Source organism: Chelmon rostratus, chromosome 9 (genome assembly GCF_017976325.1).
Source record: "Chelmon rostratus isolate fCheRos1 chromosome 9, fCheRos1.pri, whole genome shotgun sequence".
NCBI lineage: Eukaryota > Metazoa > Chordata > Actinopteri > Chaetodontiformes > Chaetodontidae > Chelmon > Chelmon rostratus.
The window spans coordinates 28,355,703-28,375,886 of NC_055666.1; the positions used below are offsets into that span (position 1 = coordinate 28,355,703).

Genomic DNA, 20,184 nt, shown 5'->3' on the forward strand with positions numbered 1-20,184 from the left:
TTAGTGTCACAGCAGCGTTCAGACACAGCGGAGAGAAAACTGAAAAGACAAGAGTAGAAACACTGTTCATTCTGCGTCCTTTACATACAGTGTCAGTCAGTTAGCCCAAACAGGGCTAGCAGGGCTAACAGTTAGCACAAACAGGGCTAGCAGGGCTAACAGTTAGCACAAACAGGGCTAACAGTTAGCACAAACAGGGCTAGCAGGGCTAACAGTTAGCACAAACAGGGCTAACAGTTAGCACAAAAAGGAGACACTGGCTGTTGTCACTCAGACAGACGGAGTCATACTGATCAGTTTGAGTTGCAGCTTTTTATTCAGTCAAGCCAAAAACAGGAAAGGAAACAAACGGCTGGACTTAAACCCAAACGAGAAAAAGATGAAACAAGTTTTAATACAAAAGAAGCCCAGAAAAATTCAAAATGATCCACAGTGAAAAATCTCTCTTATACAAACTGCTGCTAAAATCCTGCTCAAAGTGCTGGTGCATAAGGAGAAACTTGTCAAAACACTGACAAATATTTTTTTTTTGGCAATACAAACGTCACATCCCATAAATCCATCGTCCCGCCAACAAAAAGCAAAAAAATGGGAAAAAAAAAACTGACAACACGGCAATGATTTTCACATCTTTGAAAAATAACACAATAAATCCTAAACTGATGGAGTTCAAGCGATTTAAAGGCCAGAGGTGAACAGCGACGGCTGATCTGTGATCTGTGGCTGTGCAGCAGTTCTTCATGTGAAACCTAAACCTCAGCGATGGGGAACGCCGCCGCTCGTGGATAAAAATGCTCGGCGCTGTTCCGTTATTAAATGTTTCCACACTTCAGAGGGACAACAGAGAGCTGGACAGTCCAAAATGGTATCAACTCTGTGACTATGTCGGCTAGCCTGCATGTTAGCGACTAGCTAGCACATAATTAGCTCTCCAGCCACCGTAGTCTGCCACCAACCCCAGCGCCACCTTGTGTTTTTTGAGGACACTTGGATGAATTTCTCTTTCCAGGTACCGAAAATCTGTCCTGACAAGGATTTAACGTTCATTACTCACATGAAAACAACATTTCTCCAGCGATAAAACATTTTAAAAGACTAAAGCTAAACACTGGACTCAACTTGATCCCTACAAGCTGAACTTGAGCTATAATGTGTGCTGCTAATGTGCTAATGATAGCATGTTAACAAGCATGCTAATAACTAATGGATGTTGACAGGGTGGTATTTAGCATGCTATAACATGCTCACAGTTGTAGCTTTTCCAGCTCCTGAATCACGAAAGTCAAAGTTATATAAAAATACAGATCTGAAGTGAAGTGGTGTCGTCCCCAACAGCAGCAATGCTCGACATTAAAGGGTGTCATCTGACTCCAGCCACCAGTAACAAGAAGAGGTGTTTGTGAAGCTCGCAAACAGAAAATGAGCAGAACCAAGAGGAAGAAGACAAACTGATTCGGCATCAGGTTTGAACCGGACTATCGCCGTTGACCAGGTTTAGATTGGCCGGGGGAGCGTTTCAGTCTGGCTTTGTTTAGGCTCAGTTTTGATTGGTTCATGAATCCACAGTGTTTACAAACTTGAACTTTCAGGACGTCCAGATATATAAAGTGAATTTATGGATATTTTAAACCAGAGTCCCGGTCTGCAATGAGAGGGAAACCTGAGAGGGACCTCGGGGGATCGCAGGAGTTGTTTTCTTGTGAGGATCTCTAAGACGCTCACTGACTCCTTGAAGTCCTTCTTACAACAAGTTCCAGTGGACTCTTTGCAGGAACCGTCAAGATGGGAACTGTTAGGAACACTTTAAGTTTGCTTCAAGAACTGAGTTTATGGAAAAACCCTGAATGTACTTTCTGGCACCTTGAATATAAAGTAGTTCTTGGGAGAACCTTTAGGTTCTCGAATGCCTCAAATGAAGGTTCCACTTTAAGTGGAACACAGAATCGATCTTGAAGCTTCACTGCTGGCGGTACAGCTTCAGTTTGTGGGAAAAGTGGACTGGTAAAGCTCTCTGTTCCGTCTAAACTACATAGACTCTTGGCCTCCCTTGCAAAGGTGCGCCACTGAGCAAGGCACTTAACCTCCAAACCCCCGAAGGAGCTGCTCAGAGTCCAGAGACTGCGGTACAATCAGGCATGAAGCTTTGTGTTTCAGATAGCGATAGATAGTTTGGCTCTGTGTCGAGGAGTCCGCGTGGGGTGACGGCTGGTCGCCATCGGTCAGTTCGAACCCTCGGAGGTTTGAGGTTAATCATGTCACATGTTTGCTCGCTTTGGACGCAGATGATGCAGCTTTACGTGGACGTGATCAGTGATTATGAGTCTCAGCTGGACTTACTGAAGCCACACCAGCTTTATTATAACGGCAGAATTACCGTCATGGATTTGTTGAAGGAATCAGTGTGAAGGTGAAGTAAATGCACACCGAGTTCTCAACTGGGACACTTGAACTCTAACGTGTGAATTCAGTGTTTACGAACAGCAAACAGCGAACAGAGAGCCAGAAAGAAACGCACGAGGAAGCTAAAACTATCGCGGTATTTATGTTGCACCTGCAGCCTGGTCTGCAGTCAGCCACGAGATAAAAGTCAGTGGTACAAATACGCCTCTTGTATAAACTATGCTAACTTATTTTGTTTCCAAGCTACATAGCTAACTGCCAGTTAGGGAGCTAGCTAGGTTGGCAGGCTGTTGTAGCCGTCTAGTTTTGAAGCACATTAGCACAAGAACGATGACGAGTGTCGGCTGAGGAAACAGAAAGAGGAAAATATTCAGTCTTACTTGTCTTTATGTTAGCGGCTAGATAGCATTTAAGATTTTAGCTCTCCAGCCACAGTAGCTTGCAAACCAGCCCCACAAGTACTCACTAACATCACCAAGCCGTTTCACAAGGATGAGCAAATGACCTCGCTACGCGACTCTCTGGCGTGATGATGGATGATGAATCCTTTGATGCTGCCACACTGATCCGTCCACCTGTTTCCTGTTTCCTTTGAAAAACATTTTAATCATCATAACATCCAATAATCAGAAAACGGACCGATTGATGAAAAGGAATAAAAACAAAACATATACGAACAGTGACAGATCAATGTGGCTGCACCTTTACCTGGGACAGTCTGAGGCTCAACAGTACCTGCACAGGATCCAGTTTTAAGTCCACGTAGCTGCTGTAGCAGAGCGGCTACAGTGCTACTTCAGGGACTGTGGTGGGTTCTTGTTGTTCAGTTGTGACCCTGCATTAGAACATCTACCAGTGGAGTTGCAGTTCAAATGGTAAATATTCATTCCTGTGGTGTTTTGCATTGACGTAGACAGGATCCAGTTTAAGGGCCTGAAACCTGAACCCAGAGCAGCAGAGCTGTGACGACGCTGCGTGCCGCTCTCCAGCCGGTTTGGTACGACACGCAGCTGGAGCCCAGCGACTGAGCGGTAAACTGGGCCCCCTGCATGTTACCTTGTGAATAATTGTTGGCATCTGAACAGTCAAACACGGGATCCACGATCTGGCTCATGTGATCAGTCATCTGGGCGCGATCTCCTGCACCATGACCGGCAGGTGGATGGTCGGACACGAGTCTCTGTGTCTCAGTTTGAACATCAGCTGCTCTTTTTCCTGAGAAAGCGTCTGGTTGATGACTACCTGCCTCTCCAGCGCCACCTTCATGTCCTGCTGCTCCTTGGATAATTTCCTGGGAAACAGAAGAGAAGCTCGTGAGCCACCACAACTCCTTTGGACCCTTTTGGTCATGGTGTTTCTGAGCAGATGCAAACTGTGCAGCAGGTGGCGCCACATTCCTGCACAATGAGCGGCTGGAAGTAAAGAACAGGAGGCTTCATGAACTGAAGCACTTACTGAATGAGAGTCTGGCAGTTGTCTATGCGGACCCTCAGATCCTCATTCTGCTGCAGGATGTGGATGATCTGATCCTCCAAAGTCAAATTCTTCTCCATCTAAGAATCATGACAGGAAACAGGAAGCAGAAGAAGAAGAAGAAGACAAAGTGAAAAATTAGAATCACCTCCACGTGGTTGTTTTCCTCCACCAACCAGTTAACTCACAGTTGAAGTGAAGTCTGTAAAGGAGTTTAATTAAAGGTTTTCAGTGTGTTTGTTGCTGAAACTGAAGTTCTCTCTATATTAACACGTCTGATTCCAGTGAATAATGTCCAGAGAGAAACATGCTGTCTTCACTTAGAGACTGTTTGTCCAGAGGAGTCCAGAGGACGGACAGAGAGCTTCATCACATGGAGCAACAACAATCAGCTGAAGATCAACATCAGCACAACCAATCAGCTCGTGGTGACTACGATGCTTCAGATGTGGCCGCTGCTGCAGAGAAGCTACAGACTGTAAAACATGGAGGCTTCACACATGTTGAACGTGCAGCTCAGAAGATCCAAACAATCAGCTCAGGTTTAGGTGGACGCCCGAGATTATCTGAGCACATGTGAAACATGGTCACAATCTGCTGCTGAATGATGGACAGACGAGAGTTTCTGCAGGGCATGATGATGTCACTGTGACGCTGACCTTTGACCTGCTGGATAGAAAATGTCACCAACCCATAATTTTATCCTCTGAGACATTTGGACCTACCAGAGCGTCCATCTGCTGCAGCTTCCTGCTCTGCTCCTGCACACGCTCAGTCTTCATCTCAATGACAAACAGCAGAGACTCCTGCTCAGACTCCCAGAATGCACCTGGGCTGCCATGGGCCTGCAGGGTGCACAGAGAATTAATGACGTGTTTCCTGCAGGGCGACCACACTCTTAGTGCTTCCATACTTTCAGCAGATAATAGCTTTAATCCTCTGGACTGGAAGTTTTAGTCATTTCTAACTCCAGTCACTTAAAGCTGAGCCTCAGTAGACTGGACCCCCCCCCCCCCCACACACACACACACACCTGTACACACCTGAATATTTCTCTGCAGGTCCTTCTTAAACGTCGATTCTTGGACTCTCCTCTTCAGCTCGTTATAAACCTGCAGGTCCGCAGTCAGCTCCTCCACCCTCCCCTTCATTTCCAACACAAAGGCAAAAACAGCGTTAAGGATCAGGTGACTTCCTGCTTCCTGACCGACCAACCAGATCTGCTCTTTCTTTACCTTCAGGACGTTTTCAGCAGCCTGAAACTGTTCTGTCAGCTGACTTTTCTCCTGCTCGTGTCTCTTCTGCAGCTCTGCAGGCAGAAAACACAGATCCAGACCACGTGTTTCCATGCGACTTCGTCAGTCGCATGGAAACACGAGGACACGCAGACTTTCTGAACGTCCCCGTTCGTCTCTGTCCTGCAGCTTTCAACCTGTCCTCACCAGCGTGGAGTCCTTCTTACAGCACAAACTCACCTCAAAGTCTGATTGATCATTTTATCAGTTAAGCAAAATGTAAAATGTTTATTGACAATCTGTAAATATTAAGAATTTAAAGTTTTAGTGTTTATGTCTCACACACTCACACACACACACACACACACACACACACACACACACACACACACACACACACACACACACACACACACACACACGGGTCAGCTGGTCCCCTCAGCTCGTCTCTACGTGATGTATAAATAAAGTTATGTGACTGTAAAGTAAACACGCTCGGTCTGATAAAGCTATCATAATCCAACATGTTACCTTCCACGTTCCTCTCGTGTTTGTCAGTCGCAGCTTTGCTTCTCTGTTCATGCAGGACGTTCAAATCAGCCGTCGTCTCCGTTCTCACCTGAAAATCACGTCACACGAGACTCGTTTCAGCGCGATGGGATCGAAGATAAAGTCAAACTGGAGCGACTGACGCCTGCTGGCAGCAGGACAAACACGCCGACTGACACAGTGATTACATCACCCGAACGTCAATAAAGGTTTGTGAATTCAAAGTGGAAACGAGAGGAGACAACATGCAGGTGGTCACATGACCAAACACGGTCACAGAGAAGCTGGTTGGCTGCTCAGCTGCCAATCAAACTCTCCTTCTCATGTTCATTACTGTGCTGCTCTGACAGCCTCCAGTCTTTCCTCCAGATGTTGAACCTGCTGCAGGAGCACCAGGTCCAGCACTCATGGTGATCCGGACTCAAGTTTACTGTTAGAATCAATCAGCAGAGATCACCGAGGGTTAACGGATCCTACGTGACCTCCTCACCTTATCGAGGATGCTCAGGACGAGGGCGCACACCTCTTCGTCGGCGTGGTGTTTCAGTAGCTCCGCCCTCTCTGGGTTCCCGTTGGCTGAGAGCACTTCCTTTAAAGTCCTCAGCTGCCACTCAAACCGCTCCAGCTGCTTCTCCAGGTAGACGTCCTGCTCACCTGACCCACGTTTACCTGCAAATGACCACAGGTGCACGGTGACAATGACGCCTTCGCCATGTTTGTTCTGTCCAACAGATAATCAATAACAAATCTTCAAACCATTATCAGGAGAGTTGATCATTAACTTTCTGTCAATCAACTAACAGGTTTAAGTTGTATTCAAGTAACTAAAGCTGCAGATAAACGTAGAGGAGTAAAAAGTACAATATTCCCCTCCGAGATGTCGTGCAGTAGTACTACAAGTACCTGTAAGAACAGTACTTGAGTAAATGTACTTAGTTACATTCCACCACACACACATGTCACCAACCTGATTAGGAGGTTAATGAGGGAAAGTAAATGGTCATGCAGAATAAGGCATTAATACAGGTTTATAGTGACAACATGTTGCTAATACATATGCTAATAAGAAGCTAGTTAACGGTGAACATGCGCCTGAATATGTGAGTGTGTCGCCACAACGATTAAGAGTAAATAAAACTGACGGATGTTTGATGTGAAGTCGACGTGTGAAGCATCTGAGAGTCTGTGCAGCAGACTGTGTGAATCTGCCACATTAGAAACGTCAAGCTTCAACATGTGAACCAAATTGGAGATAAAATATTTTAACTCATGATGAAGATCATGTGATGGGATTAAAAGCTCCAGAACAACGTTGAGTTGAGATGTTTTTTTTTTTAACATGAACTGTGTTGAACACTTGATAATTTCAAGTCGACATCACCTGAAGCTTCTCTGTTCCTCAGACTGAAACCATGAAGGAACCTCAGAGGGTTCCCTGAGGAACTCCAACACTAACGAGGCTCAAAGAGGAAAACCTGCTCTGGTGACGTCTGATTACGGTTATCTGACGTTGTTTTACAATTTTCTCATCATCAAATCTTCAGACTCAAGCCAACAACATGTTGGTCCGTCTCTCAAAACTGTCTGACTTCCTGTCTGTGGCTCTTAACTCCCATTGGTTCCTACTGAGGACATAAATATTTAAAAACACCTCACAAATTTTTGTCACATTTGTTGGGACTATTTTCAGCGGCGGATGAATCCACATTTGGTGCTTTAGTGCTTTAGTGAGTGTTTAAAAAACAGTATCACCACACTGTTTGATGTTTGAATTGTTTTTTAGATATTAATTATTTGATTCTTTGTTCAAACGTATGACAGAATGACAACAAGGGAGAAAAGGAGATCAAAGCCGTCTGAACATTTGTTCTCCAGTTCGACTCCTCGGCTAAACCTTAAGGCAGCCATGTTGAGTGACTGCTAACCAGCTGTTTTCCAGCGTGTGACTGTAAGGCCGACTCCTCGTGCCAGTGGTGACTCACAGCAGGACGGCGGCGGCGTGTTCGTACCGTCCTGTTTTAACGAGTGATTTCATTCTGTCTTTACAATCTGCTCATAAACGGGAGGAAACGAGCGTGCGGTGTTAACCGCTCGGCAGTGAGTCACATGGTCGCAGCAGATGGTGCAGCCAGTTGCTCGCTTTGTCACAGAGACACAGTGTACCTGTGATCACCTGTGATTCCTCTCTGAGAGACACATCGTCGGGTCATTGTCATGTGTAGTTTTTGGGAAACTCCTGCAGCTCATGACCATCTGAGCTGAGCTGAGCTGCACCAACAGTCAGCGCAGCTTTTTATTAAAGGGCTTTATGACATTTTCCACAGCAGCTGTTTTAAATCTTTAACGTTTGAAGACATCAGCTTTGTTTACAGGCTCAAAGAGTCACGACGTGTCTCAGCTCCATTTCTTTTTACCCTCTGAATGAGTTCAGCTACTCAGAAACACTCTCGTTATGACCGATAAATGTTCTGGGGCTGTTTCGAGTCGGTCTGTGCCTCCTCACACTTCCAGCACACAGTGAGCATCTGTCCACGGATGAAACATCTGTGTTTCAGGACAGAAGAAGCTGCGACGAGACGCTCTGAGTGTAATGATTGAGATTCGGAGCGTCTTTTAACTTCCTGTCGACACAGGAAGCGGCGATGCGTTGTCATGTGGGTTTGACTTGCGCTCCTCGTGATAAACCTCACCTGCATCTGATCGTTCACTGCAGGTTTCTAGCATCATGTGACTGCTTGTTTGCAGAGCTGCACTAACACGCCTGCTTCTCGGCAGACGTTTTGACTTGCAGTGAGACAATGTTTGTCCCCTGAAGTGTCCCAGGAAACCGTGACAGCGAGGCAGCGGCACATAACAGATCCCTGAACCAGCTCACCTCAGTGGAATGCAGCCGCTTTTTATGTTATCAGTTACACCTGCGCTTTACCTGCCGTGACAAGTCCAACTGTTTATTAGATCAGTCCTGCACAGCTCCGGGATCAGCCTACTGCTGCAATCGTCATGGTGACCGGTCACAAAGTTTCTGTGTTGCAAACACACTGTCTGAGGGAATGTCCAAAACCTGTTTTAGTATTTCTTCATCCAAACACTACATGGAATTATTATTATTAGCGGCACAAGGCAACGCAAGAGCTCAAAGAGCTATAGAGGCGAGTGGCTCGAGCGCCTTAGCATTAGTGCCGTTAGCTCTGCTAGCGCTATTAGAAATGTTAGCACCTAGCGTTAGCACCTTTAGCTCTATTACTGCGGTTAGCTCTATTAGCAGCGTTAGCTCTATTACCGCTAGCTCTGTTAGCATTAGCTCCGTTAGCGCCGTCAGCTCTGTTTGTAAAAGGAAACTTTGGATGATAATAGAGATGGTTCATTTCCATTAAATTCATTCATGTTTATTGACTCAGTTAATAAGACCAGCAGCCCCCTCGTGCCATTGTCAAAATTTCGGCAGCGCCGGAATTGTCTAGTTATTATTATCATCATCATCATCACTAAACGCTCATTACTCCCAATGATACTAATATTGAGTTGTAATAAGTAATTCTCTAATTTCTTAACAATAACCTGCATCATTGAACTGTCCAGCATCAGTGCTCTTGTAATGTAAGTTCAGCTAGCAGTTAGCTGGTTAGCTCTGAAGATGGTCTTTATAATCTGATCTGTGGTGGATGCCGCATTGTCGGGTCACATGACCTCATAAACGTGAGCGTGTACAGTCGGCCGTGTGAACCAATCAGGTCTGAGTCTGTTACTGTAGCCAGAAACATTACAAGCTACAAGACAAAACAGGAAGCTGTCAGTCGACATGAAAACAGGAAGTGAGGAACGTGAGAAAGAGCACATAAAAACCACTCACCTCCTTCATCTTGACTGCTGCCGTCTTTCTGCTTCTTCTCTCCCTTCTTGCCTTTGCTTTTCTTCTGATAGCGACAGGAAGAGAAGAGGAGGAGGAGGAGGAGGAAGGGAGAGTTTCAGTGATGGAAACACAGACTCTGGCAGCTTTCAGCTTCAGTATTAACACCAAAAACGGTTTGCTGGCTGTTGTTTCCCGTCTGATCGGCCTCCTCTGTGGTTACAGTTTGGTATCGTTTAGGCATCTACATCTGCTCGGTGGCGGTGACAGTCAGACTGCGGTCACGGGTGAAGCTCACACACTTTATGGTTTTATTTTGGGTGTTTACTGGAAAATGTTCACATGCTTTAACTTATTTTTCTCATACTGTCCTTCACTGCAGCACCTTTGTTCCCCCTCTGCCTGAACACTTCCCTTTAGCTCTCATCTCTTGAAGGATCCTCAGTGGACTGACTGTTCTGATGCGTTCACAGTATTTATAGAACATGAAAATATGATTTATAAAAGAAGAAACAGAAAACTTTCTCCAATATCTACAACCTTAAAGAGGCTCTCTGCCGGGTCCAAACATCCCAGCGACAGAGCTACAACACCATCACGCCACTCCCTGCTTTATTTCTGACAGACAGTCAGTTCATGTGGCCACTAGAGGTCACTGCCAGAACAATGTCACTAAAACGAGTGATGATAATCTGACGTGTGTCGGCGTGTCGGGGGCTGAACCTGCTCTTTGACCCGCCGAGGCCTCCGGGCAGCAGCTGAGTCCTGGTTCGGGTCCGGCTGTTAAACTGGAGCAGTGAGTTGGTTATGAAAGCTGCTGACGGAGGTCCAACTCTGACCCGCCAGCTTCTGTCTCATCACCGTCCACATGACTGACGCTCTAACTTTCCTCCTTTCTTTCCTTTGTTACGTAAGTTGAGCTGCAGCTCAGACACTGACTGTTTGTTTCTGCTGCTGCCGATGAAGATTAGAGGAGCAGTGGACCTTCCTCGCCCTCATACCTGCACATTTACCACCTCGCTGCACTGACAGCTCATTAGCCTCGTTTACACTGAGTAAAAAATGTTTTGTCCGAACGGCGAAACCCAAAGATATTCAGTCGACAGGGATGTAAAGAGAGAGAAAAGAACGAGCGGTGCTGCAGGGCTAAAGTCACCAAAAAGCTGAATCATCCTCCTCCACAGAAAATGATGAGTCATGTTCAGCTCCACAGTCTGCTGATGGACACTGACTCGTGGTTGTTTGTCTCCACCAAACAGCCAAGTCACAGGTTACATCCATGTCTGTTCAGCCGCGCCATCAAAACCCATCATTCCCTCTGAAAACACACACGACTTCCAGCCACTCAAACGTCCGACGGACAAACTTCAACATCTACGTCTTTTCAAAGACGGAGAATTAAAAAACATAAAAAACCCAAAACAGACGTGTGTGTGTCCAGATGTGTGGAGAAAATAAAGACTGCAACAGTTTGAATATAAATTTTTGAAATAAATAAATAAAGTTTCAGTACAACAGCGCACTCAAAGTAGTTTGTCTTCTGGTCCAGCAGAGGGCGCTCTTAAAGTTCAATAACAGCTTGACTAACAGCCGCCCTATGGATCAATCAGTAAACTATTAGTCAATAAAAAGGGAGGCGGTTACGAGTTTCTCGGATCATCAGGACATCGAAGCAGAGTGTGGACATTTTTCAGGCTCTAAAAGATCAACAAAGTTAAGACTCCACCTGAACAGGAAGTGTCCTGTGAGCCTCCACAGGATTACTGCTACTTTCAGACGTCGCTATATTTCCCAACCATGCTGCTGCCCCTTCAGGCTTTGGGACTACAGGTCCCATCATGCTTCAGGGAACTCAAACAGGACGTGACATTTTGGATTCAGCAAGCTACACAGTGGGTTACAACAGTGTATTAGCCTGTATCTGGATATAATATATTGTCTGTATTAACAGTCTGAATTAGCTGCTCCTGTTAGCCCACCACTGCTAGCCCACCACTGTTAGCAGCTCCTGTTAGCCCACCGCTGTTAGCAGCTCCTGTTAGCCTACCGCTGTTAGCAGACCACTGTTAGCAGCTCCTGTTAGCCCACCACTGCTAGCCCACCGCTGTTAGCAGCTCCTGTTAGCCCACCGCTGTTAGCAGCTCCTGTTAATAGCTCCTGCTAGCTCACCACTGCTAGCCCACCGCTGTTAGCAGGTCCTGTTAGCAGCTCCTGTTTGCAGCTCCTGTTAGCAGCTCCTGCTAGCCCACTGCTGTTAGCAGCTCCTGTTAGCCCACCGCTGTTAGCAGCTCCTGCTAACCCACCACTGCTAGCCCACTGCTGTTAGCAGCTCCTGCTATCCCACCGCTGTAAGCAGCTCCTGTTAGCCAACTGCTGTTAGCAGCTCCTGTTAGCCCACCGCTGTTAGCAGCTCCTGTTAGCCTACCGCTGTTAGCAGCTCCTGTTAGCCCACCGCTGTTAGCAGCTCCTGTTAGCAGCTCCTGCTAGCTCACCACTGCTAGCCCACTGCTGTTAGCAGCTCCTGTTAGCTCACGGCTGTTAGCAGTGGACTCGTGGATGTTCAGTCAGCTCTCACTGGATCACTGTGATACTGAAGAAAACTGAGATTCTCCAGGAGGTTCTGCAGCTTTGAGGAACATCTTTTTCTATGATTTATTAACGTATTTATCGGCCTAGCTGATTTATCCACCTGGTACAGTCACATCAAATTCCAGAGTGGATCCCAAAAGGTTAAAGATCAGCTGATCCCATGTGGTCAGAGCTGAGTCTTTAGATTGTTGCTTTGTGTGTAAATGAGTAGTTTGTGTGTATTTCACAGCGATCTGGTCAGCAGATATGAAGACAGCTGAAACACACACACACACACACACACACACACACACACACACACACACACGATAAACACTGAAATGAATGCTTACTGTGTTGCCTCACACCCTCACATTGCTCAAGCACAGTGACACACACCCTAAAACACCAGTACACACACACACACACACACACAAACACACACGCACACACACACACACACACACACACACACACACACACACACACTCTATAAACACTTCCAAACTCTAGACACCAACTTTATTTAAACTTTCTTTAAACTGAGCTGAAACAATAAATATCTCGGGTTTAAACACGTCGCTGGTTCAGGAGGACACGTGGAGTCGAGCTGTGCAGCATCAGTGGAGGAGGAGCAGGAGGAGGAGGAGGAGGAGAAGCATATGTTCCTGCAGGCATCACGGGGCCCTCGCTTTTAAAAGCGCCATAAATCACCGGGGGGGCTGCTCTGCTCTGTTTGTACAACACTTCACCGTGAAGAAACTCCCGACGGCGCCGAGCTGAACGTTTCACCACGGAGGAGGTTTACTTTCTCCACGTTTCTCTGAAGAACACAAGTCATCTGATTGGTTGATTCACACGGGTTTATCAGCTGAGTGACGTCAGGATGAAGCTGAAGAGGAAGCTGAAGTCTGAAGCTCTGACACATTGACTTTAGGCAAAAACTGATGAAAAACATCCGTCACAGTTCCCCAAAGTCCAAGAACAAGTCATCAGGTCCTCGTTCTGCCTGTGCAGCACAGGTGGACACACGCCTACATTTCCCATAATGCACCTGGATAGTGTCTGTCTGACAAACAGCTGAAGTCCAGACTGTCACGCAGTCAGAGTCTCCAAACCTTCGCACTGTTTTCACTCGTCATCTTCACCACGACGAATCAAGTGACGGTGTTCGATCAGCAGAGAACTTCTTTAATTATCAATAAAGTAATCGATTAGCTGATGGATTCAGTTTTCACGAACTCGCCATCGCGGTGAAGTGGAAAGTTCTGGAAATGCTGCTGCTGAACTCAGGGTGGAAATTACGCACACAAAATGTTTGCTTCCTGATTGGCTCTTCACGCGGTGTCCTTCCCTGATTGGCCACGCCCCTGTCACATGACCCTTTCTCTGGAGGAACCAAACATCATCAGCCTGCATTCATCTACGAGCCGTGACCACCGGAGGCTGCGTCAGCGTGGATAATGAATTTCGGGTGTTGCTGATGTTGTCGTTTATGCTAGCAGCTGTTGTGTTTCATGATGCTGCCGCCTGCGCGCACAGGAGGCGAACACCTGTGCACGCCAACGGTCACGTGATACGGTTTCAGGCGTGTCGGTTTTAAAATGAAAAGGTTTTAGTGTGGGCGTGGTCTAATTAGCTGAGCTGAGGAGGACTTACTGCGTGAACGAGGGCAGTTTCAATGATTACGATCTTATTTCCTGCCATCGATGATTAAGATCATCGGTCTGAAAGCCTGAGTCGAATCTTCCTGCGCTTCACGCCAGAAACCACAGAGCGGGTCGTGAGGCGGAGCTCCAGATCAAGTTGATCACGTCAGGAAATCTGTAGTCCAGATGGATTTTCACTGGCCTGAATAATGTGTTTGTTTGTGAACATGGTTCAGCTGCAGGCGGCAGTCTAACGAGCGAATAAAAAACCCGACGAATCAACGGATTTAATCACAATGATGAAAAATCCTGGAAATCTAAAAGTGCCATAAAGGTGAGAACAGGTGTCCAAAGTGATCTGAGGCAGAACTAAACAGCGTGATGAAGAAGAGGTTTCTGAACTCAGTTCAACAGTCAGAGCCACAGATGAGGTTTCATGGTCAGTGTCATGATATTATCATCCATCAGCTGTTCCACTAAACGCTCATCAGTTCTCTTTGTCTTTCTTCTATTGGGGGAAAATCGTAATCAGTCACGCTTTGGAGCTACAAGTTGAACAATGTTGGAGTCTGTCTGTCTGTCTGTCTGTCGAATTAGCTGTTAGCTGCTCCTGTTAGCCGTGAAGTCATAGATGTACAGACAGCCGTCAGTGGATCTCCACACACACACACACACACACACACACACACACACACACACACACACACAAACCTCTTATTTCTCGTCCTCGTGTCAAATCTCGCGTTAAACCAGCAGACGTTAAACTGAAGCTGCTCCGCCTCGACCTGCCGGAGGCTGAACTTCACCTCAGCGAGTCCAGTCGTTAAAACTGTCGCCGCGGCGTCGTCCATGTTGGCGAGGACGCGCTGGTTTAATGTTAGGAATACGAGCAGAGCTGCTGAGGTTTATATTCACTTTGTTGCTTCCTTTGAAGAATTAAAAGCTTTAATAGAATCAAACTCAGCCCATAAACAGTTAGAAGAAGAGACGATTAGATTAGAACCAGAGATGAGAGATAATATGAACTCCAATTATTTTCCATCGGTTAATTAATTAAATACAGATTTCCTGTATGAACTGTTCCCAGATCTGAGCTATGAACCTATTGGCTGTTATTTGCTGATGTGATGTTGCTCTCACTGCCCCCCCCTTTAATGACCTCAGTTTAAAACATTGTGGTTCTAAAGCACAGCAGAGAGACCGGGCAGAACCTGGAACCGAAGCCTCGTGGGTTCTTCAGGTTCTTCAGGTTAAAGGTCGTGAAGTCAAAGCAGTGATGAAGTTATTGCACTAATCAATCAATACATTGATCTGTGATCAGGGGACTGCAGGGGAGGCCCTGACATGTGTCTTCATCACGTCCTTTTATATTTCGGTTTTCAGCAGGGGGGGTCGGGACCCTGCTGGTCCTGTCTGTCCACGAAACACCTGAAGACGATCCTGTTCAGGTTTGTTGAGCTGACACTTTGTTTTCTTCACGCTGCAAACAGGAAGTGCTGCAAAGTACATTTACTCACTTCAGTACAGGTTTGAGGTACTTGTACTTTACCTTTCATGTATTTTTACTGGTTAATTTTCAGATTTACACAAAAACACTTTTGTCTTCGCCTCGTGAACCGTCACAAAAAGCAGCCGATTCAGGACAGCAGTGTGATGTTTCCTCGTTTCCATGGTAACGCGGATAAATTCTGAACAGAACAGTAAAAATAAAAAGTCACATGCAGGACTCAGGATCTCTACAGGCTCCAGATCAGCGAGTCACATGAGGCGGTTTGCTCCTCATGAGCACTTCAGGTGCCTCATCAACACAAAGAAAAAAGGTTTTCACACACGCCTCGCTTCGCCGCCATCACGTGACTTCAGCATGGAGCCTCAGAGACAGGACAACAGCTGTCGTCCATATTTACGAGGGGGTCACGTGACCTCACATCATCACATCCACCACAGATTCCACGCGGCTGTGCTCCAGATCGCACTTTTTGCGTGTTACTTCATGACCCCGAGCCTCGAACTTCGACCCTCTGGCTCGTAAATCTGTCGCCGCCTGCAGCGGGAAATTTAAAGTAAGAAGAAGAAAGTTTGCTCAGTGCTCAGACTTTACACAAACGCTGCTCTCTGCAGCTCAGTCGATGTGACGCATCTCCTGCCGTGCAAAGGATTATGGGTAAAGCATGCCGGCTAGCGTGCTGCGATGCAGTGGGACATCCTGGTACTTCTGACGTGCTGTGTTCTGGAGCATGCTGCACAGAATCACAGCTCCGTCTGTAAAGTTTAAACCTCCTGAAAAATGGAAAGCAGTGCGTTCACAGTTCAGACCCTCAGACTGAAGGTCACTGAAGGTCAGCCCGTCCAGAACGAGCAGCAGAAACTGGACCAGCAGAAACTGGACCAGCAGAAACTGGACCAGCAGAACTCCGTTCAGGTATTTTGGGGTTTTAAGCTTAAAGTCGAGCCAGCTCTCGTTTCCTCAACACGCTCTTCACGCCGCGTGTTTCTGTGAGGTTTTCATGTCTGAAACACCTCGCCGCGGCGCACACGTGAACAGACTTCGGGTTTACGGTGGTGCGTTCAGGGGCAGCCGGTGGAAAACTGTAACCTGCGAGTCGATCAGCCCGGCAGACCGTCTCAGCTCAGAGAGCTGCAGGTGAGAAATGACCTGCAGCAACATGAGCTCTGTTCCATAATACAGACACGAAGGCTGCAGGTGACTTCGTTTAGCTGATTATTCTGCAGCACTCTCAACATGTGTCGAGCTAAAAGGAGACATTTAGGGGTCTGCAAGGGGAACTGCAACAAAGCTTTATTTAAGCTTTATTTTTCCTACTGCAGCTTATATTTAGTGTAAAAGTTTGTGTTGGAGGTGAGGATAGACTGAAAAACACAGAAATGACTGAATGATGGTTTCATCTATTAACATTCGAGGATAATGAAAAATCTTCTGACGTGTGGAAGCTAAAGATATTTAGCTTCATATCAGGCTGCAGGAGCTGGAAACAGTTTTTGCAGGCAGGTTATGAACTGAAACTGACTAAATGTTTCATCTCTACATCAGATAACTCTGACGGACTTCATTACCCAGAATTCAAGCTGTTCAGTGTTTGTTCGCTGATATTCTCGCAGTCTAACTGTAAACGAAGCTCTCTGATCAATCTTTGCAAACACATCAGATCCTAAATGTGAACAAACAGTTCACATTACCAATTGTGTGTTTTCCAGGTTCACGTGTCTGAGCTGCACGTGTTGGCTGCGAGCGCTGAAAACGCCGCCGCGGAGACGCCTGCAGAGCAGACTCTCAGAGCGACTGCAGGAAACCTGCTTCGTATCGCATCATCGCGTCGCGTCTGATTTGATCAGCACGTCCCGTTTCCCTCTGAAAGACGCCACGAGGCCGAGACGCCGCTTCACTGTGACTGTAACATAAAACAGAGCAGATTAACAAAGCTGGGGTTAAAGCTCTGATGAAATGATGAGCAGGTGTTCCTGCTCAGTTCGGCGTGTTGTTGTTATCGGCGTCCGGCGGCAGCGGCTCAGACTCTGAGGCTCTAAATCTCCTCTAATCAAAGATTTACTGGATTTCAGGTTATGCAACAGCTTCTAAAACTGGTCAACAGTTCTGCTTCTGTGGCGAAACGACCCGCTTTTTAAAAGCAGGATCAGCATTGTTTATTTCAGTGTTCCAGCAGAAACCTGCATCTGCTTCCTGCACACATTTCCTCTGTTTCCCAGAAGGCCGAGCGAGCGACGCGCCGGACGCTCCACGAGTCGTGAACCGAAAAACAGAGAAACATTTTCTGCCTTTTCTGTTTCAGCTTCACGAAAGTGACGATTTCATGTCGTTCATCATAACAAACTCACATATGAAGATTTTTTAGTCCTGTTAGCTTTAGCTTCAGTCAGTTAGCATGATTCGCCGGGCGCCGCTGTGCCGAGTTCCAGGAAGTCAGGCACAGGAAGTGCAAAGAGAATACAGCAAATTTTCAAAATAAAACGCCCTGTTCATCGTACGTCAACAATGAACACAATTAAAAAAGAAACCATTTAGCTTCGAAGCCCGCTTACAAACGATAGAAGATGCAGAACATGAAGGAAAAATGACCAAATCAGCAAAATCTGAGCAGGTCAACAGAATCCTCGCTGCCGGTCGGTTTGGAGCCGCCTGGTGGAAGGAACTAAACCTCGACGCAGCAGGAACAGAATGCAGTCGTGTCCGCTGAAATTGTCGGATCAGAGCACGAAATTATTCACTAAAAAATGACTCGAGAAGTGAGGAACTGAAGGAATACATCAAGAAAGAAAAAACACCTGCACATCACTGGATTTCACTCCGTGTCTTCACTGGAGACTGAAATGAGTTATTTCAACCACAGATGGTCGTCCTCAGGTACAGGTAAGTCGTACACCTGTATTCCATTGTGATGTAATGACAAGTCATCATCTCTGGATTAGATACCTGACACATACTCACCTGCAGCCTGTCGCCAGCTCGCTCCAACATTCATTACTACACTGTGATTAATGCATCAGTGAAATAACAGCGGTTACACCACAGAGGGGAGTTACAACAGAGAGGAGTAACCATGAAGTGAGTTCCTACACAAAGCACCACAACGCAGCACTGCAGGCAGCTGTTTGTGGAGTCCACTCGTCCAAAAACACTAAAACCTGGATTCAAGGATTCTGCTGCACCTCAACATCCACCTTCAGCAGGAAAGACGCGACGTGAACGTGTCTTCACAGCCGACTTACTGGCTGGTCAAATGTTAGCGACAAAGCTAACAGAAAGCGTGTTGAAACTTAATGCAACACGTCCTCACAAAGGAAACTCTGCTGTTCGGTTAATGCTGGTTCTAAAAAGAACGACTGGATTATTTATTAGTTACGGACTTTTTATAGTTCGACAGAGACGAGAATCTCCTCCGACGACACGATCACATCAGGTCAGTGTCACGACTCTGGATCTCACACAAAACTCATCAATAACTCATCAGCTTTACACTTTTTGATCCAAACTTTTTGGTTTGGACAATTGAGGCACCTGAACGCACCGCTCTTGCCGCTGTGGGCGGGGCTTACGTATGATGCCTTCAGGAACACTTTGTTCGCTCATCACTCCTAAAAAACAAGAACAGCTTAAAAGATGAAACGTCACATCAGGTCAGTGTCAGGACTCACATCTCACAGAAAATTGATCAATAACTGATCAATAACTGATCAATAACTGATCAGCTTCATTCGTCCAGATACAAGTTTCTACATCCTCACGTCCTGAATTCAGACCTGATAAAACTTTATCAACCTCGGACTCTGCAACCAGAGCCCCCTCCAGAGCCCCCTGCGGGTGCTCCGTGTGGAGACCACTGACCCACATGAAGCCTCGGCTCCGTCACTTTCTATCAATAACCGGCGGAAGACAACAGCTGTCAAACGACCGACAGCACAGACAGACCGACCGACACACGGACAAAGCAAAGAGACTTTTAGAGAAGTTCAGAGAGGAAAGAAAAACCGCACTGAGTGTGTGTTCATGTTATCAGAGAGCCATCACAGCGGTGAGCTTCATATTAAAGGTCTTTACACGGATTATGACACCATGTGACCCCGTGAGCGCACGTTAAAATCACTGCGCTGTTTCCCTCACGGCAGGAACAACAATAAGGAGATTAAACTGTGAAAGCGATATTATAAGTAGTAAAAACTCGCTCTAAACTCATTAACACGCAGTTTATCTGACAGAAGGGCAGTTTTACGGGAGGTGGAGGGTTTCTGAGATCTGGCGTCAGTCCCGTGAATGCACCGTGAGAAAACAGCCCGACGTTCAAACCCGGTGCGAGATTAAAAACAGATGTTCACAAAAGAGCAGAAAAGAAAAAAGTCCGCGATGCTTTCATCGCATTTTCTTTAGCACGCAAATTCAGACGCCAAATCACCGCCTGACCTTTGATTATGGACCATAAATTAGGAATAAATCCGAAAGATTTGAGCCGTATTTTGGCCACACGGAGCTCATTCCCGGCACGTTTCGTGTCCGCGCGGCCGCAGCAGCCGCCGGCCGCCTGCTAATGAACTTCCTCCAGCCGAAACAAAGTGAACTTGTGGCCGGACTGCGCTGTTTCGGGCCGGGTTTGTGTCGGGGGGGGTCTCACCTTGCTGTGGCTGCAGCCCATTCCTCCTCCTCCGAGCTCTGCTGTCGTTTGAGCCGCTCTCACTGCCCGCTCTTCTTCTTCTTCTTCTTCTTCTGCCTCCTTCTCCTCCTCCTCCTCTTCTTCTTCTTCTTCTCTTTGTTGACAACTTTCAAACACTCCGTGAAAACGCTCCCATGAACGCACCGCGCGGGGGCGGGGCTTATCGGTGCTGCCTTCAGGAACACCTCGGTGTATTCCAACGTTTTTTTTTATCAACACATGAATGCATCAATAATCATAATTTAAAGATATATGTGATTCTGAAATGATGCATCCTGCAG

At 46.6% G+C, this 20,184-nt stretch overlaps 1 protein-coding gene across 2 annotated transcripts; it reads right to left on the reverse strand.

The window, feature by feature from the left end:
* Positions 1 to 293: 293 nt before the first annotated feature.
* ccdc69 (coiled-coil domain containing 69) lies at positions 294 to 19,995 on the reverse strand. Of its 2 annotated transcripts, none has more exons than XM_041943999.1 (9): positions 19,865 to 19,995; positions 9,508 to 9,571; positions 6,148 to 6,326; positions 5,640 to 5,727; positions 5,109 to 5,182; positions 4,917 to 5,018; positions 4,599 to 4,718; positions 3,856 to 3,953; positions 294 to 3,691 (listed from the first exon to the last, which is right to left on the reverse strand). In XM_041943999.1, the coding sequence occupies exons 1-9, from the start codon at positions 19,883 to 19,885 to the stop codon at positions 3,523 to 3,525; spliced, it is 915 nt and encodes a 304-aa protein (XP_041799933.1). In that variant the 5' UTR covers positions 19,886 to 19,995; the 3' UTR covers positions 294 to 3,522. The 2 variants fall into 2 exon arrangements, with proteins under 2 accessions (XP_041799933.1, XP_041799934.1); XM_041944000.1 differs by having other exon boundaries at positions 9,508 to 9,568; positions 19,865 to 19,964.
* Positions 19,996 to 20,184: the final 189 nt, after the last annotated feature.

Coding starts and splice junctions, on each gene's coding strand:
- ccdc69 (XM_041943999.1), bottom strand. CDS start 19,885: ATGGGCTGCAGCCACAGCAAG. Junction 5,728..6,147: donor TCCTGAGCATCCTCGATAAG/GTGAGGAGGTCA, acceptor CGTGATTTTCAG/GTGAGAACGGAGACGACGGC. Junction 5,183..5,639: donor ACACGAGAGGAACGTGGAAG/GTAACATGTTGG, acceptor TTCTGCCTGCAG/AGCTGCAGAAGAGACACGAG.